At 43.7% G+C, this 26193-nt stretch overlaps 1 protein-coding gene across 4 annotated transcripts in view; it reads right to left on the bottom strand.

Annotated features, from left to right (window-relative positions):
• The window catches only part of GALNT4 (polypeptide N-acetylgalactosaminyltransferase 4), a 400871-nt gene that overhangs the window by 360305 nt on the left and 14373 nt on the right, over nt 1-26193 (bottom strand). For 3 of the 4 annotated variants that reach the window (XM_029589960.1, XM_029589959.1, XM_029589958.1), the window contains one exon: nt 9488-9919. In XM_029589960.1, the coding sequence (XP_029445820.1) occupies nt 9488-9870 (383 nt within the window). In that variant the 5' untranslated portion in view covers nt 9871-9919. Of the gene's footprint in view, nt 1-9487; nt 9920-26193 lie in introns of those variants that run through there. The other variant, XM_029589962.1, reaches the window with a different exon arrangement.

The following is a 26193-nucleotide window of genomic DNA, read 5'->3' as shown; positions in this document are numbered from 1 at the left end:
CTTCCAAAAATATGGTATTTAAACTGTTCCCCTGCCAGTTTAATTCTGTAGCCATAGTGCGGAATTCAATGGCATATTCACTTAGGCGTCGAGAGCCCTGTCGAAGACGAAGGAGATCAGCACCCATGGCTGGCAGCCTGCCGGACTTCTCGAACACCTGTTTGAAGGCAGACACAAACTGAAGCAGATCAGATAGCACAGGATCGGATTGCTCCCATAAGGTTGAACCCCAAACCAGGGCTTTACCATCTGATAGGTAGAGGATAAAGTCGTCTTAGTCAAATCATTAGGAAACAGTGATGGTTGTAGGGTAAAGTGCATATGGCACTGGTTTAAGAGCCCCCGACAGCGCTTAGGATGCCCAGAGTAACAAGGGAGGTTAGGTAGAGAAATTGCTGTTTGATGGGTTCCTGGGGTCACTGTTGGAGCAGCTAATGTGGAAGAAGTTAGGTCCGACTTCTGCAAAAAATCCAGGTGGAGAGTCAGACGATGGATATCTGCCATTACTAATTCTACCGAGGACTGGAGACTGAAACTTCTGAAGAAGACCGGGAAATAACTGGAGCACTTTCAACTCTTCGGTTTGCGAGTCCAGTCAAGCGTTCAGTCGATCCACAGAGGAGGATAATGCTTCCAGGAATTTTTAGTGTTCTTGACTCTTCTGTGCCAGACCAGGGATGGCCTGGAGTGCGGACATCTGAGCCGAATCCATGGAGTTAGCAATCTGTTATGGTTAAGTGTGTTTTGGTGGATCCTTGGGTGCTGTGGGAGATGACCACGCCCATGGGGAGGAGCCCCGTGAGGAGCCACAGCACTAGGCTATACTTGTAATGCACAAAAAACAGTTAGTTCTTTATTAAACAGCTTGAAGAGAGCCACCAGAGGTGGCAGTAGTGAGACAGTCAGTAGTTGCAGTCTCAGGGACCTCGGCAGAGGGAGCCCTTCTCTCCTCGATGATGTCAGGAGGTTCCGCAGCAGGTCTCCCAGCTAGGAGATACTGTGGATGAGATAGACTGAGAGTTAGAGTACTCACTAGGTATTTGCTGTTGGTATGCGATTCCACCAGGTATGTAGTAGAAGGTACAGGCACCGAGGCAGGGAGAGCAGGCCCTTGAGGAGCGAGTAGCTGTTCCCTGTAAGGCACCTGAAATAAAGCAGAGGGTCCCCGAGGAGCGCTCGCCCCTTTAAAAGAAAAGGCTGATGTCGCCGCGTGCGTTTAGGCTAAGTCAGGGGGCAGGGCTTTGGCGTCAGTAATCCTGCCTCGGAGGAAGGTCTCTTGGCGTCTCCGCACTGCTGAGAAGGCGGGTAAGTACGGTTGACCACGGCCTCCGTGGTTGACTGTTGTAACAGATCGCTGTTCTATATCTGGCCCCATAGGTTGACGTGCATAATGGGAAAAAGTCTTCCCTGTAGATCTCAAATTACCTCATCCTGCATTGGGATTGTAAAAATTTGAAGATTGTGGTTGTTTCATCCATCTAGCATTACTTTTTTGGATATTTTAATTACAAAAGATGGCAATAAAATGGCTACCAGCCTGTACAGAAAATCTTGTGAAAAGAATACCCTACTACACTACACAAGCTTTCATCCACATCATTTGCGCAAGAATTTACCCATCGGCCAATTTTTAACGCTTAGACAGTTGTGTAGCTCTAGAGAGGAGTTTTTTATTCAAGCTGAAACCTTGTATCACAGATTATTAAACCATGGATATCCTATTAAATATATCAAAAAAGCACTTAAATGTGCTTTGAATGCAGAACGTCAGTGGCTATTGTTAGAAAAACCATCAAATGATTCCCAAGCTCCATTAGTGTGCACTGTGCCTTTTTCCAATAAAGCTACGATGATTGGTTCATTGATTGAAAATGCAAAAGTATTTGCAGAAAAACCTATCATTGCATATAGTCGGGGGAGAAATATTGGCAATTTGCTTGTCCATTTGTTTCTAAAACCATCAGTCACCTTGGAGAACACTCGACCATGTAGACATTGGACTTGTCAACATTGTTCTCTGTGTAATCAAGCCCTAACAGGAGCATACTGAATTGACACACGGGGTATTCAACATACAGCTTATGAATAAACAGATTGTTCATCATCATATGTGGTTTATTTGATAATTTGCCCGTGCAAATTATATTACGTTGGAAGAACTAAACGGATGATCCGTACTAGATTGATAGATCACCACAGCTGTATTACTACAGGCAAGATTCAAGCTCCTATGGTTTTACATGGCATGGAATTTCAACACTCTTTTGATGATTTACAATGGAGAATTTTAGAACAAGTACATGTGAACCCATGAGGAGGTGACTCGAATGGCCCTTTAAATTATAAAGAGCAACATTGGATTTTTAAACTAAACACACTGTCTCCGGAAGGATTAAATGCAGCGATTGAGTGGAATTCCCTCATCTCAATTTCGGGGGAGGAGTTTGCTGACGTAAGAACTGACGTATATTTCTCTAAGGGAATTTAAGCCAGTTCCGGGGATTGCCGGAAATACACCATAAGAAAAACGCTGTATCGCCATTATGTATGAGAGCAACTAACTTGGGATCTTCCCTGCGGCATCGGCTTCCCACTGCCACCCAAGCCCGGCTTCCACCAACCGGGCAGGAGCCCCCTTACCATCTCGGGACCCACACATCTTCAGGGCAGGAGCTCCAGCAGTGACTCTTTGGGGCAGGAGCCGCCCCCCCCCCCTCCAGGAGCGATTTTTCATCGGGGCAGGAGCCCCCTCCAGGGAGAGATGAGAGGGACGCCCAACACCAGAACACGTGCCCCTGACGTCATCTCGCCGCAACTGGAAAGCCCTTTAATTTGGGATCTCCCCTGCAGCGTTGGCTTCCCACTGCCACCCGAGCCCGGCTTCCACCAACCAGGCAGGAGCCCCCTTACCATCTCTATTCTCTGCGGAAGGAGCCCCAGTACCACCTTGGGACCCACACATCTTCGGGGCAGGAGCCCCAGCAGTGACTCTTCAGGGCAGGAGCCCCCCTTCCAGGAGTGATTTTTCATCGGGGCAGGAGTCCCCTCCAGAGAGAGGTGAGAGGGACGCCCGACGCCGGAATGCGTGCCCCTGACGTCATCTCGCCGCGACCGGAGAGCCCTTTAACTTGGGATCTCCCCTGCAACATAACGCGCATGAAGGAGTGCAACCAAAGAGGCATGCACCTTTGTATGCCCCTTCGTGCGCCTCTTTTAAAATTTCCTTAAAACTTAACACCTTGCTCACAACCTCCCAAGGAAAGATCAAAAAAACAATATGCAAAACATCAAGAAATGGCAAGCTCACAACCACCAGAAAACCTACAACTCGAGTCCCACAAAAAAAATCTAAGCAACGATGACCAACAAAAGGTAACAAGAAACGAGAAAAACACCAAAAAACCACAGAAGGATATACAAACACGAAAAAAGAAAGATCCAAAGAAATACGTCAATCACCAACAAGAAAACATCACCCGAATCAACACTAATTCTTACAGCAGCTACATAGCACTATCATTCCTTTTATTCAATGCACAATCCATAGTAAAAAAACAAACCACAAGTCATATACGACCTACTCAGCGATCCTAAGCCAGATTTCATAGCCATCATGGAAACATGGATAAAAAACACCGACACAGTCTTAATTAACCAAATAAATTACCCCAACTACAGAACATTCTCAATCCCCCGACCAAAAAAGAAAGGAGGAGACCTAATGCTAATCATAAATAAAACCCTACAGATGAAACTACTCCAAACCAACAACCTCTCACCACTGGAAATTGCGCTATTCGACTCACCTCGACTACGGATATGCCTAGTATAGTGTCCCCCAAATGCACTAGATCGGAACTGCTCACCACTAATAGAATTCTTCTTATCCAAGCTCACTATTACCAAACCCATCATCTTAGGAGACTTTAACATACACGCCGACGCATCTCTCCACTCCCCCACATGCAAAATGATAATAGACTCACTATCGATACTTGGACTTTATCAAATCATCAAAGGTCCAACGCACAAAGCAGGACACACACTAGACCTCGTCTTTATCAACACTGACATATGGACTAATTACCAAACAAATACCACTAATATACCATGGTCAGACCACTCGCTAATATACACCAGCCTGTGTTCCAACCGTATACCAACATCAGAAAAAACCCACCTAAATCTTTCTCCTACAGACCACCCTTCAACATCGAGTCACTTCAAGAAAATCTACAAACAGAACTAACAAACCTAGATCTATCTAATGCAGAAGACGCCACCTTATCTTGGCTCACCATTACCAAAACAATAGCAGATAAGATAAACCCCATTATGAAGAAAACTATAAGAAACCCAAAACACCAGAACCAATGGTACAACGAAAACATCAGATCAGCCAAGCACGAACTCAGAGAAAAAGAAGGAACCTGGAGGAACAACAAAACAACTGAATGCATACCGAGCACAATTAGCATGCTACAAAAAAATTATCCACAAGGCAAAAAAAGACTTCTACACAAAAGAAATAAACTAATTCCTACACAACCCAAGAATGTTATTCAACATCGTACATGGCCTAACCAAATCCGCCAATGAACAGAAAACACCAAACTATCAAGCAATGACCTTGCAGACTTCTTTAATAATAAAATAAAAAACCTTATAAATAACAACCTCAATAACACGCAAGATACAAAAATACAAATCATTCAAACATCAAATTGGCCCAACTTTGACCCATCATCATCCCTGGAAGTCCAAAACATCATAAAAAAAATGAACCCAGCCAAGCACCCCATCGACACCATATCCATACAAACGATTAAAGCAATTGAACCATCAATCACCAAAACACTAACAGACATCGTGAACCTATCACTCACAGAAGGAACCTACCCCGACTGCCTAAAATCAGCAATTATCAAACCCATCCTAAAAAAGACCAACCTTGATCCTGAAAACCCGCTAAACTACCGTCCAATATCTAATCTACCATTCATTGCCAAAATCATTGAAAAACTCGTCCACTCACAACTCAGCGACCACCTGGAAAGAAACATCCTACATCCCACACAATTCGGCTTCAGGAAAGAACTAAACACCGAATCCTTATTCCTATCACTAAATGACACCATCCTCAAAGGTTTTGATAACGGCCACAGCTACATTCTGATCCTACTAGACTTATCTTAGTTGTGTGATAGAGATTCTCCCCCCTTAGGGACTATGAATCCTGCATCTGCAGCATTCTTAACCCCAGCTGATCTGAGGAGCAGAATCCAGGTTTAGGAATAAAATCTGTGCACAGTTTGCACTGAGCAACCAAAGTCATCCCTGAAAAATCTGCACAAGACTCCAGTGGGACTGATCAGTTACAGAAAATGCTTTCAACTTAGAAGTGAGAAAAAACAACAACATAGGAAAGGAATTAAAAAAAAAAAAAAAGCTTGGGAAAATCTTATCTGGAAATTAGGACAGAACATTGGTGCCTCCATGAGGCACAGCTGCTTCAGTTACCTCATGCTCTTTGCAGAGTTTGAGAAATTATGGGTCATGATAGGATTACCAAGTAGCTACCAGTTTCTCTCTTCAAAAGCTATTACCTACCAGAGTTATGCCAGTAAACCTCAAAATGCTTCTTTTTTTTTTACCTTTCTAACTAACTTGGGGGAGTGGTGGTATTGTGCATGATCAGAAAATCAGCATAAGAACATGCCATACTGGGTCAGACCAAGGGTCCATCAAGCCCAGCATCCTGTTTCCAACAGTGGCCAATCCAGGCCATAAGAACCTGGCAAGTACCCAAAAACTAAGTCTATTCCATGTAACCATTGCTAATGGCAGTGGCTATTCTCTAAGTGAACTTAATAGCAGGTAATGGACTTCTCCTCCAAGAACTTATCCAACCTTTTTTTTTTTTAAACGCAGCTACACTAACTGCATGCACTAACCACATCCTCTGGCAACAAATTCCAGAGTTTAATTGTGTGCTGAATGAAAAAGAACTTTCTCCGATTAGTTTTAAATGTGCCGCATGCTAACTTCATGGAGTGCCCCCTAGTCTTTCTATTATCCGAAAGAGTAAATAACCGATTCACATCTACCCGTTCTAGACCTCTAATGATTTTAAACACCTCTATCATATCCCCCCTCAGCTGTCTCTTCTCCAAGCTGAAAAGTCCTAACCTCTTTAGTCTTTCCTCATAGGGGAGCTGTTCCATTCCCTTTATCATTTTGGTAGCCCTTCTCTGTACCTTCTCCATCGCAATTATATATTTTTTGAGATGCAGCAACCAGAATTGTACACAATATTCAAGGTGCAGTCTCACCATGGAGCGATACAGAGGCATTATGATATTTTCCGTTTTATTCACCACTATTTTTCCTGGCACTGAAGTCAGGCTAACCGGTCTGTAATTTCCCGGACCTCCCCTGGAGTCCTTTTTAAATATGGGGGTTATATTAGCTATCTTCCAGTCTTCAGGTACAATGGATGATTTTAATGATAGGTTACAAATTTTTACTAATAGGTCTGAAATTTCATTTTTTAGTTCCTTCAGAACTCTGGGGTATATAGTTCCTTCAGAACTCTGGGGTATATACCATCCGGTCCAGGTGATTTACTACTCTTCAGTTTATCAATCAGGTCTACCACATCTTCTAGGTTCACCGTGATTTGGTTCAGTCCACCTGAATCATTACCCATGAAAACCTTCTCCAGTACGGGTACCTCCCCAACATCCTCTTCAGTAATCACTGAAGAAAAGAAATCATTTAATCTTTCCGCGATGGCCTTATCTTCTCTAAGTGCCCCTTTAACCCCTCAATCATCTAACAGTCCAACTGACTCCCTCACAGGCTTTCTGCTTCGGATATATTTAAAAAGGTTTTTACTGTGAGTTTTTGCCTCTATGGCCAACTTCTTTTCAAATTCTCTCTTAGCCTGTCTTATCAATGTCTTACATTTAACTTGCCAACGTTTATGCATGATCCTATTTTCTTCTGTTGCATCCTTCTTCCAATTTTTGAATGAAAATCTTTTGGCTAAAATAGCTTTTCTTCACCTCCCCTTTTAACCATGCTGGTAATCGTTTTGCCTGTTTTCCACCTTTCTTAATGTGTGGAATACATCTGGATTGTGCTTCTAGGATGGTATTTTTTTTTAACAATAACCACACGTCTTGCACACTTTTTACTTTTGTAGCTGCTCCTTTCAGTTTTTTTCTAACTATTTTTCTCATTTTATCAAAGTTTCCCTTTTGAAAATTTAGCACGAGAGCCGTGGATTTGCTTACTGTCCCCCTTCCAGTCATTAATTCAAATTTGCAAAGATTGTAATCACTGCCATTTTCACAGTCCCTCCTGGGAAGATATGTTTCCCCAGCATCTATGTCAAAAGGTTCTTCAGTGGGCTCATGACCTGCCAAGCTGGTCACACAGGTATCACCCAAACCTTGGAATTAATCTTCCAATACTACTGCTGGCCACAGATGAATACCAATAAAGTGTTATGTGGCGTCCTGTCCCATAAGTGCCATGAATAAAAGGGTGTGAGCTCAACCTTGAGGGTTGTCACAGCTGCTGCAGCCCCCAAGGAACTGTGGTCCCACTTGCCTACTGACTTTATTACTGACTTTCCCCTCTCTGGTGGCACCATGGGTGGTAGTGTATAGATTTTCTAAGAAGGTGCATTTCATGCCCCTTTTGGGCCTCCTGTCAGTGCCAGAACTGGCAATTCTTAGTCCAGCATATCTTCCATCTGCATGGACTCCATCTTCACATTCCCTCAGACCGGGGAGTTCATGGCCCACTTCTGGAAAGACTTGTGGAAGAAGTTTGAAATTATGTTGGATTTCACTTCAGCTTACCACCCCCAGAGCAATGGACAAACCAGGTGAGTAAATCAGAGTCTTAAGTCCTTTCTATGAGCCTATGTGAACCAATGGCAGGATAACTGGGCCTCCCTTCCCCCATGGGCCAAATTCTGCCATAATAACCATGTTAACAGCTCCACTGGCTCAATACCCTTTAATATAGTGTTTGGACATCAACTGTGCATGCCAAGACCTGTTCCAATTTCAGTCACTTGCCAGCAGCTAACCCTATGGGGCATGAACTCTGGCAGAAGACATACCACCTTCTAGAGTAAGCAGAAGAATGGTTTACAAAACAAGCAGACAAGAAACAACACCCAGCCCCTCAACTTCACCCTGGAAGCCTGGTTTGGCTCAGCACTAAAAACCTGTTGAAAATGCCCTCACTGAAATTTGCTCTGCAACTCATGAGTCCATTCCCCATTGAATGAAAACGCGGTCCAGTAGTCTACAAACTCAAAATTACTTCCATCTCTGCACACCCATGATGTCTTCCACATATCTCTGTTAAAACTTGCAATTCTCTCTTGGCCAGGCCACCCGCAACTCCAGGTCACCAAAGTCTCCACAGAAGTCAACCAATTTGAAGTCCAGGAGATCTTGGATTCCTGGAAGGTCCAAAATCAATTACAGTAATTAATCTCATGGAAAAATCGATGGACCAGAGGAGAATTCTTGGGAGCCAGCTTCCAACCTCCAAGCCACTCAACTAGTACATGAGTTCCACCTACAGATTCCCCAGAAAACCCAAGCCCAGCCTTATCTCATCCAACCTTCCTTGTCCAGCTTCGCCCTGTATTGCCCGTCTCATCCAGTGTCTTCCATGTGCCCTCATCCACCCTTAGCCTGACTTCCAGATCTGACTATTGCCTGCCACCTGCCCTGACCTTGACCTGTCTCCAATACCTTTATTCTGCTGCCTGCCCTGACCCAAGCATGCCACTAGATTCTTGCTCTAGCCATCACCCTAGGGACCCACCTAAGATCTGCCAGCCACCAGAACCCAAGGCTCAACCTGCAGGGGAGGCAACTGGTATAGATGAAGCTCCAATCTGTTCCGCTACAGGGCGAATTTACCAGCTGCCAGCGTAGGCCTCATAGGTTCACAACACAAAGGATGGTCTCTTATTTCTATAATACTAAAGTTTTGATTGCACAATATAAGTACATGTAAGGAAGAAGATGGTTAGTAGGATTTCTTGTTGGTATTCTAATCCAGTCTCCCATTATGTGGCCCACTCCTGGCTTTCTCAACTTATTTAAGAGCCTTCTCTGTGTACCAGTAATGAAGCCTTACAGAAATCTAAGTATACTATAACTAGTGCCTGTCCCTGATCTAATTATTTGGTGAAAGAAATTATTTGACAAAGTCTCCTTCTAGTAAAACCAAGCTCCCTGAATCCTTTAACTCGCTAAGTTCAAAATATTCCACTTTCTTTGAGCAGCGAATCCACTGATTTATTCACCATTGATGTTAGACTAATTGACCTAATCTGCTTCATTACAGTTTGACCAAAATGACTGAGAAGGTGGTGCTGCTCTTTAAACTCTTCATAATTGGCTTTGTCTTCTGCTGAGAGCATTGAAGACTGCATAATAGTTATACTTACTCTTGCATGCGATTGTCTTTTATGTGGCGATGTAAAGATATCCTGTCACTCAAATAAGTATTGATAGCATATTTCTCAATACTGTCCGCTTCCTGTTTCTTCTCTTCTACATTTAGTTGTAGGTGAGCAGCTTTGCCCCACTCCCCTGGCAAATTAGGGTCCGGTGGAGACCGTTCATAGACAGGCCGAGCCAGGTCCTCTGTTAGCTCCTCCCTATTAAACAAAAGCCTCTCCCATCTCCTTCTTGTGATATGGCCATTGCTTGAAGAGTCATGAAATGTAGAAACAGAAAGGTCCACTATGACATAAACCAGCATTACCAGACAAAGCAGCAAGCAGCTCCTGCAGACCCATGCCCACCTCCATTTAAGATGTATCCGCATTGCATGTACCGTCTCAAGGAACCAGCAAGAATCACCAGGTAAAAGGGACCTGTATGTATGGTTTACAAAAAAAAAAGTTTATTGTATTGTAACAATTTTAAAAAGTTCCTAGTTACATAATGAAAAGTTAACAATGACAATATTTTTTTGAAGCCCACCATTAGTACAATTTCTGATACGTATGATTATATTATCAGGACTTTTTTATCAAGCGCAGGAATAAAGCAAGTAAACATTCACTCAAAGGGTTATTTACTTACACAGTCCTCAACTTCTTAATTTTTACCAGTGTAACCCATGTTCTGCCAACTAGAAGAACTTAGAGACACTGTTGGGCTTGATGAAGCAATTAAATACCCCATGATCCTTGGGTCCTTTCCTAATGAGGGTGGGGAAGAAAAGTCTTTCAAGGCTCTTAGGCTTGTGAAATGTCCTCCTAGTATAAAAGAAACCACTTAACTAACAAGGCTGAGGTTGTTCTAACATAAATCAATTTACTGAGGTACTTGACACACATAAACAATCTGGCAAATAAACAAATAAACAAATCAGAAATCAAAATCCAAACACAGTCAATAGCTAGTTTCATAATCAGTTGTACTAGGGAAATTGTAAAGAATTATTTCTGACTACTCTAGCTGAGGATATATTTAGAAGTTAGGCTGTATGGCTTCAGGGTTCTCACCCAGACACAAATTAGTTTGAAGGCCACAAGCCAAACTCTGAGCGTACTCATATTTACTGTTTTACATTGTGAAATGTTTATGAACAGGCAAGAATCTAAGAACTGTAGAGCCATTGGTTCTGTGGTGAGAAAGTAATTAACTGATAATATATTCTGACAGGCTGATACAATACCATGCGCTCAGGCTAGTACACAAGTTAAGAACATAAGAACATAAGAAAATGCCATACTGGGTCAGACCCAAGGGTCCATCAAGCCCAGCATCCTGTTTCCAACAGTGGCCAATCCAGGCCATAAGAACCTGGCAAGTACCCAAAAACTAAGTCTATTCCATGTTACCATTGCTAATGTCAGTGGCTATTCTCTAAGTGAACTTAATAGCAAGTAATGGACTTCTCCTCCAAGAACTTATCCAATCCTTTTTTAAACACAGCTATACTAACTGCACTGACCACATCCTCTGGTAACAAATTCCGGAGTTTAATTGTGCGTTGAGTAAAAAAGAACTTTCTCCGATTAGTTTTAAATGTGCCCCATGCTAACTTCATGGAGTGCCCCCTAGTCTTTCTACTATCCGAAAGAGTAAATAACCGATTCACATCTACCCGTTCTAGACCTCTCATGATTTTAAACACCTCTATCATATCCCCCCTCAGTTGTCTCTTCTCCAAGCTGAAAAGTTACGCGCATTTGGTCGCGTGTCCATAATTCCTCTTGCAGTAAGGGGATTAGCGCATCCAAAATGTATGTCCAAACAAAAGCATAGCTAATAGTGCTCATCACATGTAAATGCCATGTTGATTAGACTATTAGCTAGTACCTCTGATGTAAAAAATAATTGTGTGCCTGGCGCACACATTTTAACCCTCAAAATTAATGCCAGCCCTTGAGCTGGCATTAAGTCTTGAGGAGCCCAAAAGTTCAACAGAAAAGCAGAAAACACTGCTTTTCTGTGGTTCCTCTGTCTTAATAAAATGGAGATATTAAATCGAAGGAACCACAAAAACTAGCAATGTGAAAAAAATAATTTTTTTTAAATGCCTTGACAACAGTGAGGTTAGGAAAATAGACACTCAACTCATGAGCATCCATTTTTCTAACCTGTGGCTGTGCACGGGTTAGGAAAACAGACACTTATAAAACTGAGTGTTCGTTTTCCTAACCCACACACATCCACTTCTCCCGGGCGCTGGATGCCGAGGAGGTGCTAGGAACGCACAATTTCACCTAGCACCTCCATTTCAACTCAACAGCTCATTAGCTTACTTCTTCGCTCTCGGGAGAGATAGATTGGCACGTGTTAGGAAAGCGGGTGCTCAATCATGAATGCCTATTTTTCCCGCACGGATATTGCATTGGCCTGCTAGAGAGTAAAGCCACACAGCTCTGCCTGAAATTGATAAGAACACAGAGGGAGGGAAAACTGCTTTTCCCGAGCATTTAGTGTATATTAAGGAGACATAACAGCTAGAGAAAGAGTGAGAGAGTGTGCAGACTGATTCTTTGGAAACACGAAAGCTTTTTTATATATGTAGCAATTGTTATCTGCAACTAATTCTTCTGTATGATCTGATTGTATTTGTTCTATTCTCCTATTGGTCAAATAAACTTATTTTCCTAATTACTTGGAGCCATGATGTACTAAATCAAAGTTTCTATGTGGCTATCTGTGTGAGGAATTAGCTCCTAGGTTCAAGCCCCCGGATATAATCCCAGTAATTGTGTGTATGTTTACATTGGGTAAACCCCTGAGGCAGTCCTGAGTATGCAAGTGAGAAGCCCCTAATGTAACTCCCAGTGCAGACCCCAGTGAGATTAGTCCCCATGTCAGAGCCTCTGGGACGAATGCCAGTGTACATGGTCTGAACCCAGAACCTTTCTTCAAAATTCTCTCAGTGTACTCTGTAGAGAAGTTCACAACTCTGGAACTTTCCTTGTAAGGGTACCTGTTCAGTGGTGTGCAGATCTCTGTGCTCCAGCAGAGGGAACTAGAAAATTACAGATGGGCTCCTGCAAATTTCTCCTTTAAGCAGCAACTCTAAATCAGATTTCCAAGCTTGGCAGTTCTTCTTCTAATTCCAGGCTGAAACTACTTTTTCAACTGAGATTAGTTTCTACTGGAAACAAGGAATATGGACCTAATTCCCCTCTCCCTCCAAAATCACCTTCATGTTCTCTCAGTCTTGGAATCCATGATGACTCCTAAATCCTGGAGGCCTAGGAACTCCACACTTGAGTCTTGACCAAGCTCGTAGGAAGAAAACAAGAAACTTCATGGGCTTCTGTTTTAGAAAAACTTACTTCCTGCAAGACACCTCCCCATCAGGCAATATCTAATAACACCTACACCTTCTTCATTATATCATTATCTAGGTTCTATTAAGACAATGATGTAGTTAGTAAAGGACAATTCTGGAGCACCCTTACACTAGACAAACCTTTTTTCAGTTGGGTCTTGGGCACACAACATGATACACTAAGAGGCAGATCTTGAAACCTGCACGCGGGCGTAGATTTGTTCGCGCAACCCGGCGCAAACAAATCTATGCCCGATTTTATAACATGAGCGCGCAGCCACATGCATGTTATAATATCCAGGGTCGGCGCGCACAAGGGGGTGCACAATTGTGCAACTTGTGTGCGCCGATCCGCACAGCCTTCCTCAGTTCCCTCCGCCTCCCCCCACCTTCCCCTCCCTAATCCGCCCCCCAGCCCTACCTAAACCCCCCCCCCTTACCTTTGTCGGAGAAGTTGCACCTGCCTCCCGGCAGGCATAGCTTACACACACCAGCTGAAGGCTGGCCCGCAATCCCAGGCACAGTGGCAAATGGCCACTGTGCCTGGAGGCTCCGGCCCGCCGCCCCCAAACCGCCCAAGCCCGGCCCCTTTTTGAAAGCCCCAGGATATATGCGCGTCCCGGGGCTTGCGCGCGCCGCCAAGCCTATGCAAGATAGGCTCGACGCGCGCGCTGCCTGTTCCCTCCAAGGCCGCTCCGAAATCAGAGCGGCCTCGGAGGGAACTTTCCTTCCGCCTACCCTCATCTTCCCCTCCCTAACCCCCCCCCCCCTACCTTTGTCGGCAGATTTACGACCCTGGGGCTGGTCCGGAGGCCTCGACCATGCCCCCGGGCCAGTGCCATGCCCCCGACACGCCTCCCGCCCCGCAATTCACGCCACCCGCCCACCTGCGAAGCCCCGGGACTTGTGCGCGCATAGGCTCGGCGCACGCGCAAGGGGCTTTAAGGGTTACACGCATAACTTATGCGCGTAACCCTTTTAAAATCCGGCCCATAACCCTTTAAAAATCTGCCCCTAACCTCCTAGAGGTAACACAGAGTGCAGGGCTGGAACATCCATTAGGAGAATTAGGTGCTCACCTAGTGTGCCAACCATTAGGGAGTAGCAAAATAGCCAATGCAAACATCTCCCTGGCAGCTTAAGACACAGAAAAGAGCAACTGAGTGGGGCTACAAGAGCAGATCCCATCCTGTTCACAGTCAAGGATTAGGAAAAAGGCCTGGCGGGCCAGTTGCAGGCAAAGATTAGGACCATTGGAGCCATGAGCAGAGCCCATTTCACTCGCAGCCAAAGATTAAGACAGAGGCCTGGCAGGCTATGAGCGGAGCCCATCCTGCTCGCAGTTGAATATTGAAAGGCCTGACAGAGCTGTGGGACAGAGCTGAATACACAGAAGGGAGAGCCACAGGCAAAGCCCATCCTGCCCACAACTGAAGATGAGGAAGAACCCAGAATTTGAGTGCAAGAGAGCCTGTGAGCCTATGTAAGACAGAAAATATATGTGTAAGAGGGTACATGTGTGAGAGAGAGAGACAGAGAGGAAGCCTGTGTGAGGGAGTGTATATGTGAATGAGACTTTGAGAGCCTGTGTGCGAGAGAGGGATTGCTTGTGTGTATGAGGAAGTAAGGGTGCATGTTTATATGTGAAAGAAGGAGCTGTGTGAAGTGGTTTTGTGTGTGTGTGTGTGTGAGGGAAAGAGAGGGAGCCTATGTGAGAGTATGTGCATGATACAGAGAGAGAGGGAGCCTGTGTAAGGGTGTGTGTGTGTGTGTATGTGAGAGAGACAGGGAGCCTGTATGAGGGTGTGAGTGTGTATAAGAGAGAAAAGATGTGAGAATGAGACTATATGTATGTGCATGTATGAATGAGAGAACATGTGTGTGTGTGTGTGTGTGTGTGTGTGAGAGAGAGGGGAGAAAGTTTTAGTACAATAAACCCCCACCCCATCAGCTAATCTACGACAATCTCAGGGCATCTGGAAATTAAAAGTTCCCAGGTATGGAGAGCAGTTGATGTTTTATCTTTGTTAATTTTAATCATTGGGCATTATTTGATGTGCCTGCTGTTTTTCAATAGTTTTTGAGAATTTGGAATATTTTTTAAAATTGTATGAGTATTTATTTGACCTCTTCTTTTTCATCTCTTACAACTGGATTGTCCACTGTGGATAACAATAGTTTACATATATAATATTATAAAACAATTTAGACCGAACATACAATAACATAATCATAACTAAAATTCCACATTTATTTCAGTTAAAAGGCTCCATAAAAAATGCTTTAATATTCTAAAATACCACTTTGCTCTTGCATATTTGCTCAGAGGTTGTTCAAAAGAGAAGAAACAGCAAACAATAAAAAGAATTAAAACTGCTATAAAAGGCTTCAATCTAATGAATATCAGCTAAAAGCAGGTATTTTTCAGCGAAGGGATTACTTAGCTCAAACCTTACAGTTAGGGATTGAAGCCATATCCACAACTGATGAAAAAGTACAGGTTCTAGCAAGAATAGAACAGCTTACTCACTTTATTGATGGTCTTACTTCCCCCAAACCCAAATGGGGAGACCTTCAGTTGGGAAAAATGTTAGAGGAAATAAACCTCACAGCTGAGCAAATTCAGTATGCCCATGTTGAGGCTTCACAAGTTATTTTGCAGGTCACCAAACATGAAATAGGAAAAGAACCATGGGCAACCTTAGGATCAACCTTAGTACAAGGGGATAGGCGTATTTTTCTCCCAATCACCACTCAGGTGTGGAAAAGATGTTGGGAAATTCAGAACTGGGGTCAATACCTAGAAAGCTCGAACGGAAGCAATACCTGGATTAAAACCATTAAAATCTTTGAACCAATACATTTGTGTATTAAAAATGCTGGTTATCACTGGATTATAGCACAGGGTTGCCACAAAGTTCCTGTAACTGTGTGTAATTCCCTGGTGCAGGTCTATAATACTTGCCTCACACTAGAATCTCTTTTGTAGTGTTAGCTGTTATCACATTATAAAAATATTGTATTTCTATAACTGTTTTTTAACTTTGTAAACCGTTGTGAAGGTTCGTCTGATGTAACAGTATATAAATGACAATAAACTAAACTAGAAGGAGAGGCTGATTGCCCTCTAGAACTGAATCCCGGTTCACTAGTAGAGGTTTTTTTTAAATTACCCAATGGATCTTATATCCTTCGGTCAAACAAAGCACAGTGCGGGTTTCAACCGGGAATATTGTATTTAGTTACTGCACAATCTGTCATTAAATGTGGACCATGGGAATTTTATCCTACGCTTAGTGCCCGGTCAACTGAAACTGTAAAATATATGGAATTTAAGCCAGTACAATTCACTGAGTTAAAAATGTTATTGACTCATGTTTTAAATGTAAATGTATTATTGAGAAATTTGACTTCACTTTGGCTAATGTCAGAGGATGAGTTTTTACAGTATCTGAGAATGATAGAAATAACAGCTAGTGAATGGGAGCTGATCCTGGAAGAGCTACTGAAGCCAGAGGTATTCTCCAATGCCCTGGGTCATGCTTTCTCTGGATTAGTGGGTGGAATAGTTAAAACAGCTGTTGGTATAGTTAAAACCATAATGGAAGGGGCAGGTGGACTCCTTTAAAACTAATCGGAGAAAGTTCTTTTTTACTCAACACACAATTAAACTCTGGAATTTGTTGCCAGAGGATGTGGTTAGTGCAGTTAGTATAGCTGTGTTTAAAAAAGGATTGGATAAGTTCTTTGAGGAGAAGTCCATTACCTGCTATTAATTAAGTTGACTTAGAAAATAGCCACTGCTATTACTAGCAACAGTAACATGGAATAGACTGTTATGCTCAGGCTTGTGGACCCTTGGCCGACAAGAGGATGGAATACCTTTCAGAGGGTCCGTAGGCTCTCTCGTCGGGTGGCGAGGCAGAACAGGAGGCAGGACCAGCTGACCCTTGGCACTGGAGGCTGAGGCGAACACGGAGATGATGAAGAGACGAGATAAGGCGCTGTGTCTTCACCACTGGTGGTCTGCGGTCCCCCCGGGAGAAGCCCACAGGGACCCGACCACTGGGACTTAGGTGGACCTAGGGAGGTCAGGGCAATGGTGCAAAGGCCAACTGGAGCTTCGCCCTGGAAGCCCGCGGTCCCCCCAGGAGGTGCCCGTAGGGACCCGGGCCGCTGGGACTTAGGTGGGCCCTTGGAGAGGGAGTCTTGAAGAAGTCCTAGGTCGAGTGCCAGAGGGTCAACGCTCACTAGTCCGAAGTCGTGTACCAGAGAATCACCGCTTGCCAAGCCAAAGTCAGGAACCAGAGAATCACCGTAAGCCAATCCGAAGTCAGGAACCAGGAACACCAAGACGAAACAGGAACCAGCGTCCAAGCACAAGGCACTCACCGAAGTAAGCAGACCAGACAGCGTTGGGACGTTGCCAAGTCAAGGAATGAGCAGAGGAAGTCTCCTTATATACTTCCTCTGCTCTGGCTCATAAGGAACAGCTGAGGCGAATTAAAGGGATCAGGTCCCTTTAATTCTAATGAAGAGGCGCGGCCTCGTGCCTAAAGATGGTGGCGGCCATCTTGGATTTCCTCCGCAGAGGAAGGGCTGCAGGAATGGCATGGAAAAAGAGCAGGGGCGGCTCTCCACCCCGCGGTCAGGCCAGGGAGCCGCGCCGTTTCGCAGCGGACCGCCGCCGCGGAGGTAGGGGAGCGCAGTCGTGGCGTCCCACGATCGCGGAGCACAACATAGTCTTAGTTTTTGGGTACTTGCCAGGTTCTTATGGCCTGCATTGGCCACTGTTGGAAACAGGATGCTGGGCTTGATGGACCCTTGGTCTGACCCAGTATGGCATGTTCTTACGTTCATGACTTAGGGATCAATTTATTCCCATTAATCCTGGGAATCATAGTAATAACTGGCATTCTATTCTTCTGTCTTAGGAGAAATTAGAACGAAGAACCACGAACCGGAGATGGCAGGTGTAAACTCAAAGATACAGTATCCAACTAATCCTAAGAAGGATGCAATGATTATCAGCCTGGGACCTGATCTCATAAATGAGTACGCAGATCATGGAAGCTGGATGTATTCAGAAAACAATTCTGCCACATGTGAGCCTTATTATCTGCAAAAAAATTGCAATGTTTTATTTAAGTTCCCACAATATTCCTATTGCTGGACTTGGCCAAGAAGACTGGCATCTGTTCGTGAAGCACTAGGAAGAACCTTGAATGCCCACATTTGTCAGTGTGCTCCCTGGGAACTTGTGCCCTGCTATATCAGTATCTACTCTCTGGCAGAATATCAATCAGGATATAGACATGGCCTATCAGATGCCTCCCCTGTTGCATCAGGTGGAAACCTCAGAGCCTCCAGCCCGAGTGTAAGCTCGAATTGGCTTTCCGCACCTAGTCCACAGTCTCTTGCAACGGATGAAGAATCAGTAACACTGGATCAAACGCACCCTACTCCAGCTAATTCTCCAGGAGATGGAGGAAATGATTTTGTGGTTTGGCTGGATGCAGCTCTCTCCCTTGAGGATGGCCACTCAGTCATCCTACAACAACAGCAACCAAATCCTGCTCAAGATCCTGCTCCAACTGAACCAGAAATGGAAAGTGAGCAAATGGTACCCACAACCTATTATTATTCAGGCTGATTTCACAGGTACATGATACTTCTGATCCGGCTGGATCTATTGAGAACTGAGAATAACTGTCTATCATTGACAGGAGTGGTATGTGTCTTATTCATAATGCACCTTGCCATTTCAGGATCATTGCTCATTAATTGGTAAGTAGAATAGGCATTTATTGCTCACAGATCCCTACACATGATAGAATCAGTGATAATACATCACGAACTTCTGACCAATAGAGACTATTGTAGTTATGAACCCTCAACCTTAATTGATTGGATGAGCAGCTTTAAATTTAAATTTTTCATTCCATGAGTATGAATGTTCTCTATTTCCATAAGGAAATATTGAGAAATTCCTTAGGTCGGGTTATTATTAAAAACTAACTCAGATTTGTAAGCTCATATCTCTTTATAATCATTTTGGTAATGTAACCAATTTTTATTATTCTTGTATTTTTCACTTGTATCTATGCAATGCTGAGCACTGACACAATTCATCACATGTAGTCTATTGTGATCACTTTTCCCCCAAGCTTATTAGTGCCTCACTGATTTATATGTATCTAGCTATGCCTAGTACTTGCTTTAGTGACTCCATGGGGGGGGGGGGGGGGTGTGTCAGAAAATGTTATTAATTTGTGTTTTATTAATAATTACCTATATTAAGTGTAGTCAGTAATCAATAGGCCATAAGAGAAACAAAAGCATTGGTTCCCACATGCTTCCTTTTTTTCTTTTAAAACTCAGCACTGCTCAAAGAAGCCTTCCTTGGAAGCCCTCCAACCCCCTTCCCAGACCTTGAAAGGAACAGCTTTGAAGCTAAATCCTTATCTCTGTGTCTGGTTGTAGAAGAAGCTTACTTTATGAGAGAGAGAGAAATGGAAAAAGGGAGTGTTTTCATAACTTAGTCAAACTTTTGATTAAACATTTGGTTCTCAGGAAGAGATTTGAAAAAAGCTGAATCCTTATCTGTCTAGTTGACAGTCTAGTTCACTTTAATTAAAAGTACCTGGAGTTTCCTGGATAGGAAGGAATACGTAATCTCTTATCTCTGAACTGTTAGAAGAAAAAAAACAACAGTAAGAGTGTTTTTTTGCCTGTCTCTGCTTAGCACTGCCTCCATGAAAGGAAAACAGGCAGCATTTTAATCGGGCAGGAAACTCCTATATTTTTATTTTTCATATCCTGATATTAAATTGTTTGAACCTTTTCAAGGTTTCAAACCATTTTCTTCAAAGGCTAATTATTGAAGTATTGACAGAAATAATACAGTTGCCCAAGATTATGGGATTTTGGGGTTATAAAAATGGGAAGCAGACAAAGGAAGGAGAACTACGACTTTGGCTTTTTCCTGACACGTGAAAAGCTGAGAGAGACAAATAGCGGAAACACTTCAGAGATCTGGTAAAAAATTATTTTTATTTCTAGCACATGAGAACTCAATTTTTAAACTAATTGCTATTGTTTCTAAATTGGCATATATATTAGAAATGCATTAGTTAAATAGAAGAATGTCCTTGATAGACATCTATTTAATCTTAATACTATCTGTCACTGTATTAATGGTTTTCACATTAATTGTAGTGTATAGTTTGATTAAAATAAGGTTTGAACATAGAAATGTTTCATAGAATCATTTAGAGATTTTAAGATAAATATGCTTCTTTATCTGAAATAAAGAAAATATTTTTACTACATATTGTCTGGTTTTATTCTAGCGCATGCTGTGCTACATTAATCATTAGTTAATAAAATTCTGAAGTGAAAAGAAACCATATCTCTAAAATCAAATAATAAATTTCTGTCTATAAGGCAAGAAGGGCAGAAAAAAGGATAAGAAAGGGTTTTTCATCTAAGCAGGATCCCCTGGTAAAAACTTTTAATTCTGCTAGTGGTAAACCCCAAAACAAACTTTTTTCCACAAGATGGCTGAAGACTGCTCTTGGCCAGGTTCACCACTCAAATGAGCCTCTGCAATAAGGAGATCACTTTGTGGGTCACCAGGTGGCACTCTTCCTGAGACTTGGCTCAAATCAGCCAGTCATTCCAATCCGGGTGTACCAGGATCCCATCTCTTCTCAACATCACCGCTACTACCACCATAATCTTGGAAAATGTTCTGGGAGCAGGGACTAGACCAAAAGGCAGCACCTGAAACTGATAATAGCTTCCCCACACCGCAAAACACAGAAAATGTTGGTGCTCCAAATGGATGGAAATATGAAGGTAGGCCTCGGACAGATAAACACAGAAACAGAGAAAATGGTGGCAGAAAAGGAACAAATGGTCCATCCAGTCTACCCAGCAAGCTTAAGGTAGCATCTGCTGCGCCATACAAGTCATCCCCTTACTTAGTTTCCCAAACCATCAAAGTCAGGGCCATTGTTGGTTGCTGTCAGAGTCCAATTCCTTGTTACCTCTTGCCACTGAAACAGAGAGCAATGATAGAGTTGCATCCAAAGTATGAGGCATGATGGTTAAGCGTAGTAACCGCCATACCAATAAGTTACCCCCATGCTTATTTGTTTTCCAAGACCATAAAATAGAATGTCCTTGTTGGTTGCTGTCTGAATCTAATTCCCCTTTTCCTCCTGCCATAAAAACAGAGAGCAATAATGGAGTTGCATCAATAGTATGAAGCCTTATTGGTTAAGGGTAGTAACCGCCACACCAGCAAGTTAACCCCATGCACTCTTTTCTTCATTTCCATCCTCTAGCCTTTAAGGATCCACAATGTTTATCCCATGCCCCTTTGAAATCTTTCATGTTTTTTCTTCACCACCTCCTCCAGAAGGGCATGCCAGGCATCCACCACCCTCTCCATGAAGAAATATTTTCTGACATTGGTTCTGAGTCATCGTCCTTGGAGTTTCATTATTTGACCCCTAGTTCTACTGATTGCTTTCCAACGGAAAAAGTTTGTTGCTTGAGCATCATTAAAACCTTTCAGGTACCTGAAGTTCTGTAACATATCTCCCCTGCATCTCCTTTCCTCCGGGTATGCATATTCATGCCCTTCAACCTCTCCTCATAAGTCATTTGATGGAGACGTCCCACCATATTTGTTGCCAATCTCTGAACCGCCTCCGTCCTGTCTCTGTTCCTTCTGAGTTACGGTCTCCAGAACTGAACACAATACTCCAGGTGAGGCCTCACCAAGGACCTGTACAAGGGGACTATCACTTCCTTTTCCTTACTGGTTATTCCTCTCTCAATGCAGCCCAGCACTCTTCTGGCTTTAGCTATCGCCTTGTCACATTGCTTCGCCATCTTTAGATCACTAGACACTATCACCCCAAGGTCCCTCTCTTGCTCCGTGCACAACAGACCTTCACACACACACACCCCCCCCCCCCCCCAAAGACATACAGCTCTTTTGGATTACCATGCCCCCCTCTGCACTTCTTGGCATTGAATCCCAGCTGTCATATCTTCGACCACCATTCAAGCTTCCTTAAATCACGTCTCATTCTCTCTACTTCTTATGGCGTGTCCACTCTGTTGCAGATCTTTGTTTCATCTCCAAAAAGACAAACTTTACCTTCTATCCCTTCCGCAATATCATTCACAAAGATATTGAACAGAACCGGTCTGAACACAGATCCTTGCAGCATTCCACTTCACATCACTCTCTCTTCAGAGTAGGTTCCATTTACCATCACACGCTGTCTTCTATCCATCAACCAGTTTGTAATCCAGGCCACCACCTTGGCGCTCACTCCCAAGCTTCTCATTTTATTCACAAGTCTCTTATGCGGGACTGTATCAAAAGCTTTGCTGAAATCCAAGTGGATCACATAGAGCGCTCTTCCTTGATCCAGTTCATTAGTTACCCAATAAAAAAATCAGATTTGTCTGACAGGACCTTCCCCTAGTGAATCCATGCTACCTGGGGTCTAGCAATCCTCCTGAGTGTAGATAGTTCACTATCCTTTCCTTCAGCAGAGTCTCCATTAGGGTTAACTGGCCTGTAGTTTCTGGCCTCCTCTCTGTTCCCACTCTTGTGGAGCAGGACCACCACCACTCTTCTCCAATTACTCAGCACCACTCCCGTTGTCAGGGATCTATTGAACAGGTCTCGCAGCAGACCCAACACATCTCTGAGCTCCCCCAGTATCCTGGGATGTACTTCATCCGGCCCCATGGCCTTGTCCAATTTCAGTTTTCCTAGCTCTTCCCAATCATTCTGTTCTGTAAACGGAGTTTCATCCATCCCATCTCCACCAATGGCTTTGTCAACCAGCAACGGTCTTTCTCCAGGGTCTTCTTTAGTGAACACCGAACTGAAGTATTTGTTTAATATTTCTGCCTTTTCTTCTTCTCTCTCCACACATTTATCATTGTCACCTTTCAATTTCACTGTACCACTTTGGAACTTTCTCCTTTTTCTGATATATCTGAAAAATGTTTTGTCTCCTCTCTAACTCTTTGGCTATCTTTTCTTCCACCTGTCTTTTAGCTTTCTTGATTTCCTTCTTTGTCTCCCTCCGTTTCAAGCGATATTTTTCCTTGTATTCCCCATTTTGTGATCCTTTATATATCTTGAACTCTGCTCTTTTTGCTTTTATTTTATCAGCCACCTCCTTTGAGAACCAGATCAGTTTCTTATTTCTCTTACTTTTGTTTACTCTAACATACAGATTTGTTGCCTTTGTAACTGCTCCTTTTAATTTGGCCCACTGTTGTTCCACCTCACCCATTTTCTCCCACTCTAATTCCACACCCATTTCAACAAAGTCCGTATTTTTGAAATTCAAAATCCAGGTCTTCATGTGACTTCTTTGCATCCTATTTGCAATATCAAACCATACCATTTGATGATCACTAATGCTGAGATGGGCTCCCACCCAGAGACATTTTCCCCGTGCCAAGTCTAGTATCGCATTTTCCCTCGTGCATTCTATTACCATTTGTTTGAACAGAGACACTTTCAGGGCATCCGCTCTCTCTCTATTCCTGGTAGATTCCGCAGAAGGGATTTTCCAGTCTATGTCTGGCAGATTAAAATCTCCAACAATCAACATTTCTCCCTTCTTTACCACCTTCTGGATGTCTTTGACCAGATCTATGTCAAGTTCTTCCGACTGAGTTGCAGACCTGTACACCACTCCAGTAAAAAAGGATGCACCATCATCTTTTTTTTTTTTTAGGATGGCCCACAAGGCTTGTTCTCTACCCCACATTCCTTGCAGTTCAGTTGCTTGGATATTATTTTTGATATAAAGAGCTACTCCTTCTTTTCTGTCCTCTCTGTCCTTACTTAACAAATTATAGCCTGGATGGTTGCATCCCAATTGTGAGACTCCGTGAACCATGTCTCCATGACAACAACAATATCCAAGTCCACCTCCACCATTAGGGCCTGCAGGTCTGGGATTTTGTTGCCCAAACTATGAACATTTGTAGTCATAGCTTTCCACTTTCTTTCCCTTGATTTGTTTTGCTTCTTAGACACATGTTCCACTTTTTTGAGCTGATTTTGTTATCATCTCCTCCCACATCTTTATAGCTCTTATTACTTGGGGGTGACATGTCAATTTCATTGACTGTCTCTTGCCACCCCCGCTCTTTAGTTTAAATGCCTGGTAATATATGTTCTGAATTTCTCAGATAGTATCCTCTTTCCTGCTACTGACAAATGTAGGCCAGGAAGGTCAGAAATTCCCCTGACTGCACGGCCATTATCACTGAGTGTAAGGTTTCCATGCAAAAATGAGTCACCCTCAAATGACAGTTGACACTGAGATCCAGGATGGGACGAAAGGAACCCTTCCTCTTGGGCACCACAAAATAAAGGGAATATCGCCCCATACTTTCTTGAGATGTAAGCACTGGAACCATAGCCTTCAGCCGGAGAAGTCTTAGAAGCGTAGATTCCACTGCTTGCTTCTTCATCAGGGAGTGGCAAAGAGACACCATGAATGCGTCCCAAGGAAAACTGCAAAATTACAGCAATTATCCTTTTCGTATCACCTCTAGGACCCACTGATCCAATGTGATCTCAACCCACCTCTGATAAAAGAGATAGAGAGGTGTCCCCTATCTCTTGTTCCTGAAGGTGGGTCGACAAACCTTCAATGGGAAGCTCGGGAGGATCCACTATCCGAGCCCGCTTCTCTCTTGGGCTGTCTGGGATGAAAGGACTGAGACCTACCAAAAGGCTGAGTCCTCTGAAAGGTCGAATCTCTGCAGGGGCGAAAGCACTTGGAACCCCGGAGATGACTCCTCATACTAGAGGGGTGCTGCAACTGCAACTGCTTCTTATCCTCTGATCAAAACTGAGATGAAGGCAGCAGTCCAGCAGCAAGAGGGGGGCTTCCCAGTCTTTCGCATCGAGTGTCACATGTATGATTTTTTACCCACTGGTGAGAAGTTGTACATGTGCATGCGATGCAAAGAGCTCCTGGCTCTCAGAGAACGAGTCCGATCTCTGGAGGCAAGAGTGGCAGACCTAGAGGAGCTGAGGCAGACAGAGAGGTATATAGATGAGACCTTCAGGGACATAGTAGTCAAGTCCCAACTTCAGACTGGCAGCCCTGGTGCTGCCTTGGAGGAAGAAGGTCTCATGATGGGAGAGCACCAACCAGGTGCAGCAGGAAAGGATCCTGTAGCAAGGACCTGCTCTCCAGGTGATGCATTGTCCTTTCGCACTGAGGATATCTCCCCAAGGCCTACTGCCCAGGAGGGAAGGGTTAGGTCGACCGTCATAGTTGGTGATTCGTTTATTAGGAATGTAGATAGCTGGGTAGCTGGTGGGCGTGAGGATCGCCTGGTAACATGCCTACCTGGTGCGAAGGTGGCGGACCTCACGCGTCACCTAGATAGGATTTTAGGCAGTGCTGGGGAGGAGCCAGCTGTCGTGCTACATGTGGGCACCAACGACATAGGAAAATGTGGGAGGTAGGTTCTGGAAGCCAAATTTAGGCTCTTAGGTAGAAAGCTTAAATCTAGAACCTCCAGGGTAGCATTCTCTGAAATGCTCCCTGTTCCACGCGCAGGTCACCAGAGGCAGGCAGAGCTCCGGAGTCTCAATCCGTGGATGAGACTATGGTGCAAGGAAGAGGGATTCAGTTTTGTTAGGAACTGGGGAACCTTTTGGGGAAGGGGGAGTCTCTTCCGAAGGGATGGGCTCCACCTTAACCAGGGTGGAACCAGACTGCTGGCGCTAACCTTTAAAAAGGAGATAGAGCAGCTTTTAAACTAGAAGAAAGGGGAAAGCCGACAGTCGCTCAGCAGCGCATGGTTCGGAGAGAGGTATCTTTAAAGGATACTAATGATGCAATAGAATTAGGGCATCCCGACAGTGAGGTTCCAATAATTAGTAAAGCAGTCTAAGTGCCTGTAACTAAAAACACACCTGAGCTAAAAAATTCAAACTTATCCCTATCAATTAAAAAGCAGAATGAAAATACAAACAAAAAACAAACTTTGAAATGTTTGTATGCTAATGCCAGAAGTCTAAGAAGTAAGATGGGAGAATTAGAATGTATAGCAGTGAATGATGACATTGACTTAATTGGCATCTCAGAGACATGGTGGAAAGAGGATAACCAATGGGACAGTGCTATACCGGGGTACAAATTATATCGCAATGACAGAGAGGAACACTCGGGAGGAGGTGTGGCGCTTTATGTCCGGGATGGCATAGAGTCCAACAGGATAAACATCCTGCATGAGACTAAAAACAAAATTGAATCTTTTTGGGTA

Source organism: Rhinatrema bivittatum, chromosome 2 (genome assembly GCF_901001135.1).
Source record: "Rhinatrema bivittatum chromosome 2, aRhiBiv1.1, whole genome shotgun sequence".
NCBI lineage: Eukaryota > Metazoa > Chordata > Amphibia > Gymnophiona > Rhinatrematidae > Rhinatrema > Rhinatrema bivittatum.
The sequence above is the reverse complement of the archived record's forward strand: the minus strand, read 5'-3'. Positions and strand labels throughout refer to the sequence as shown.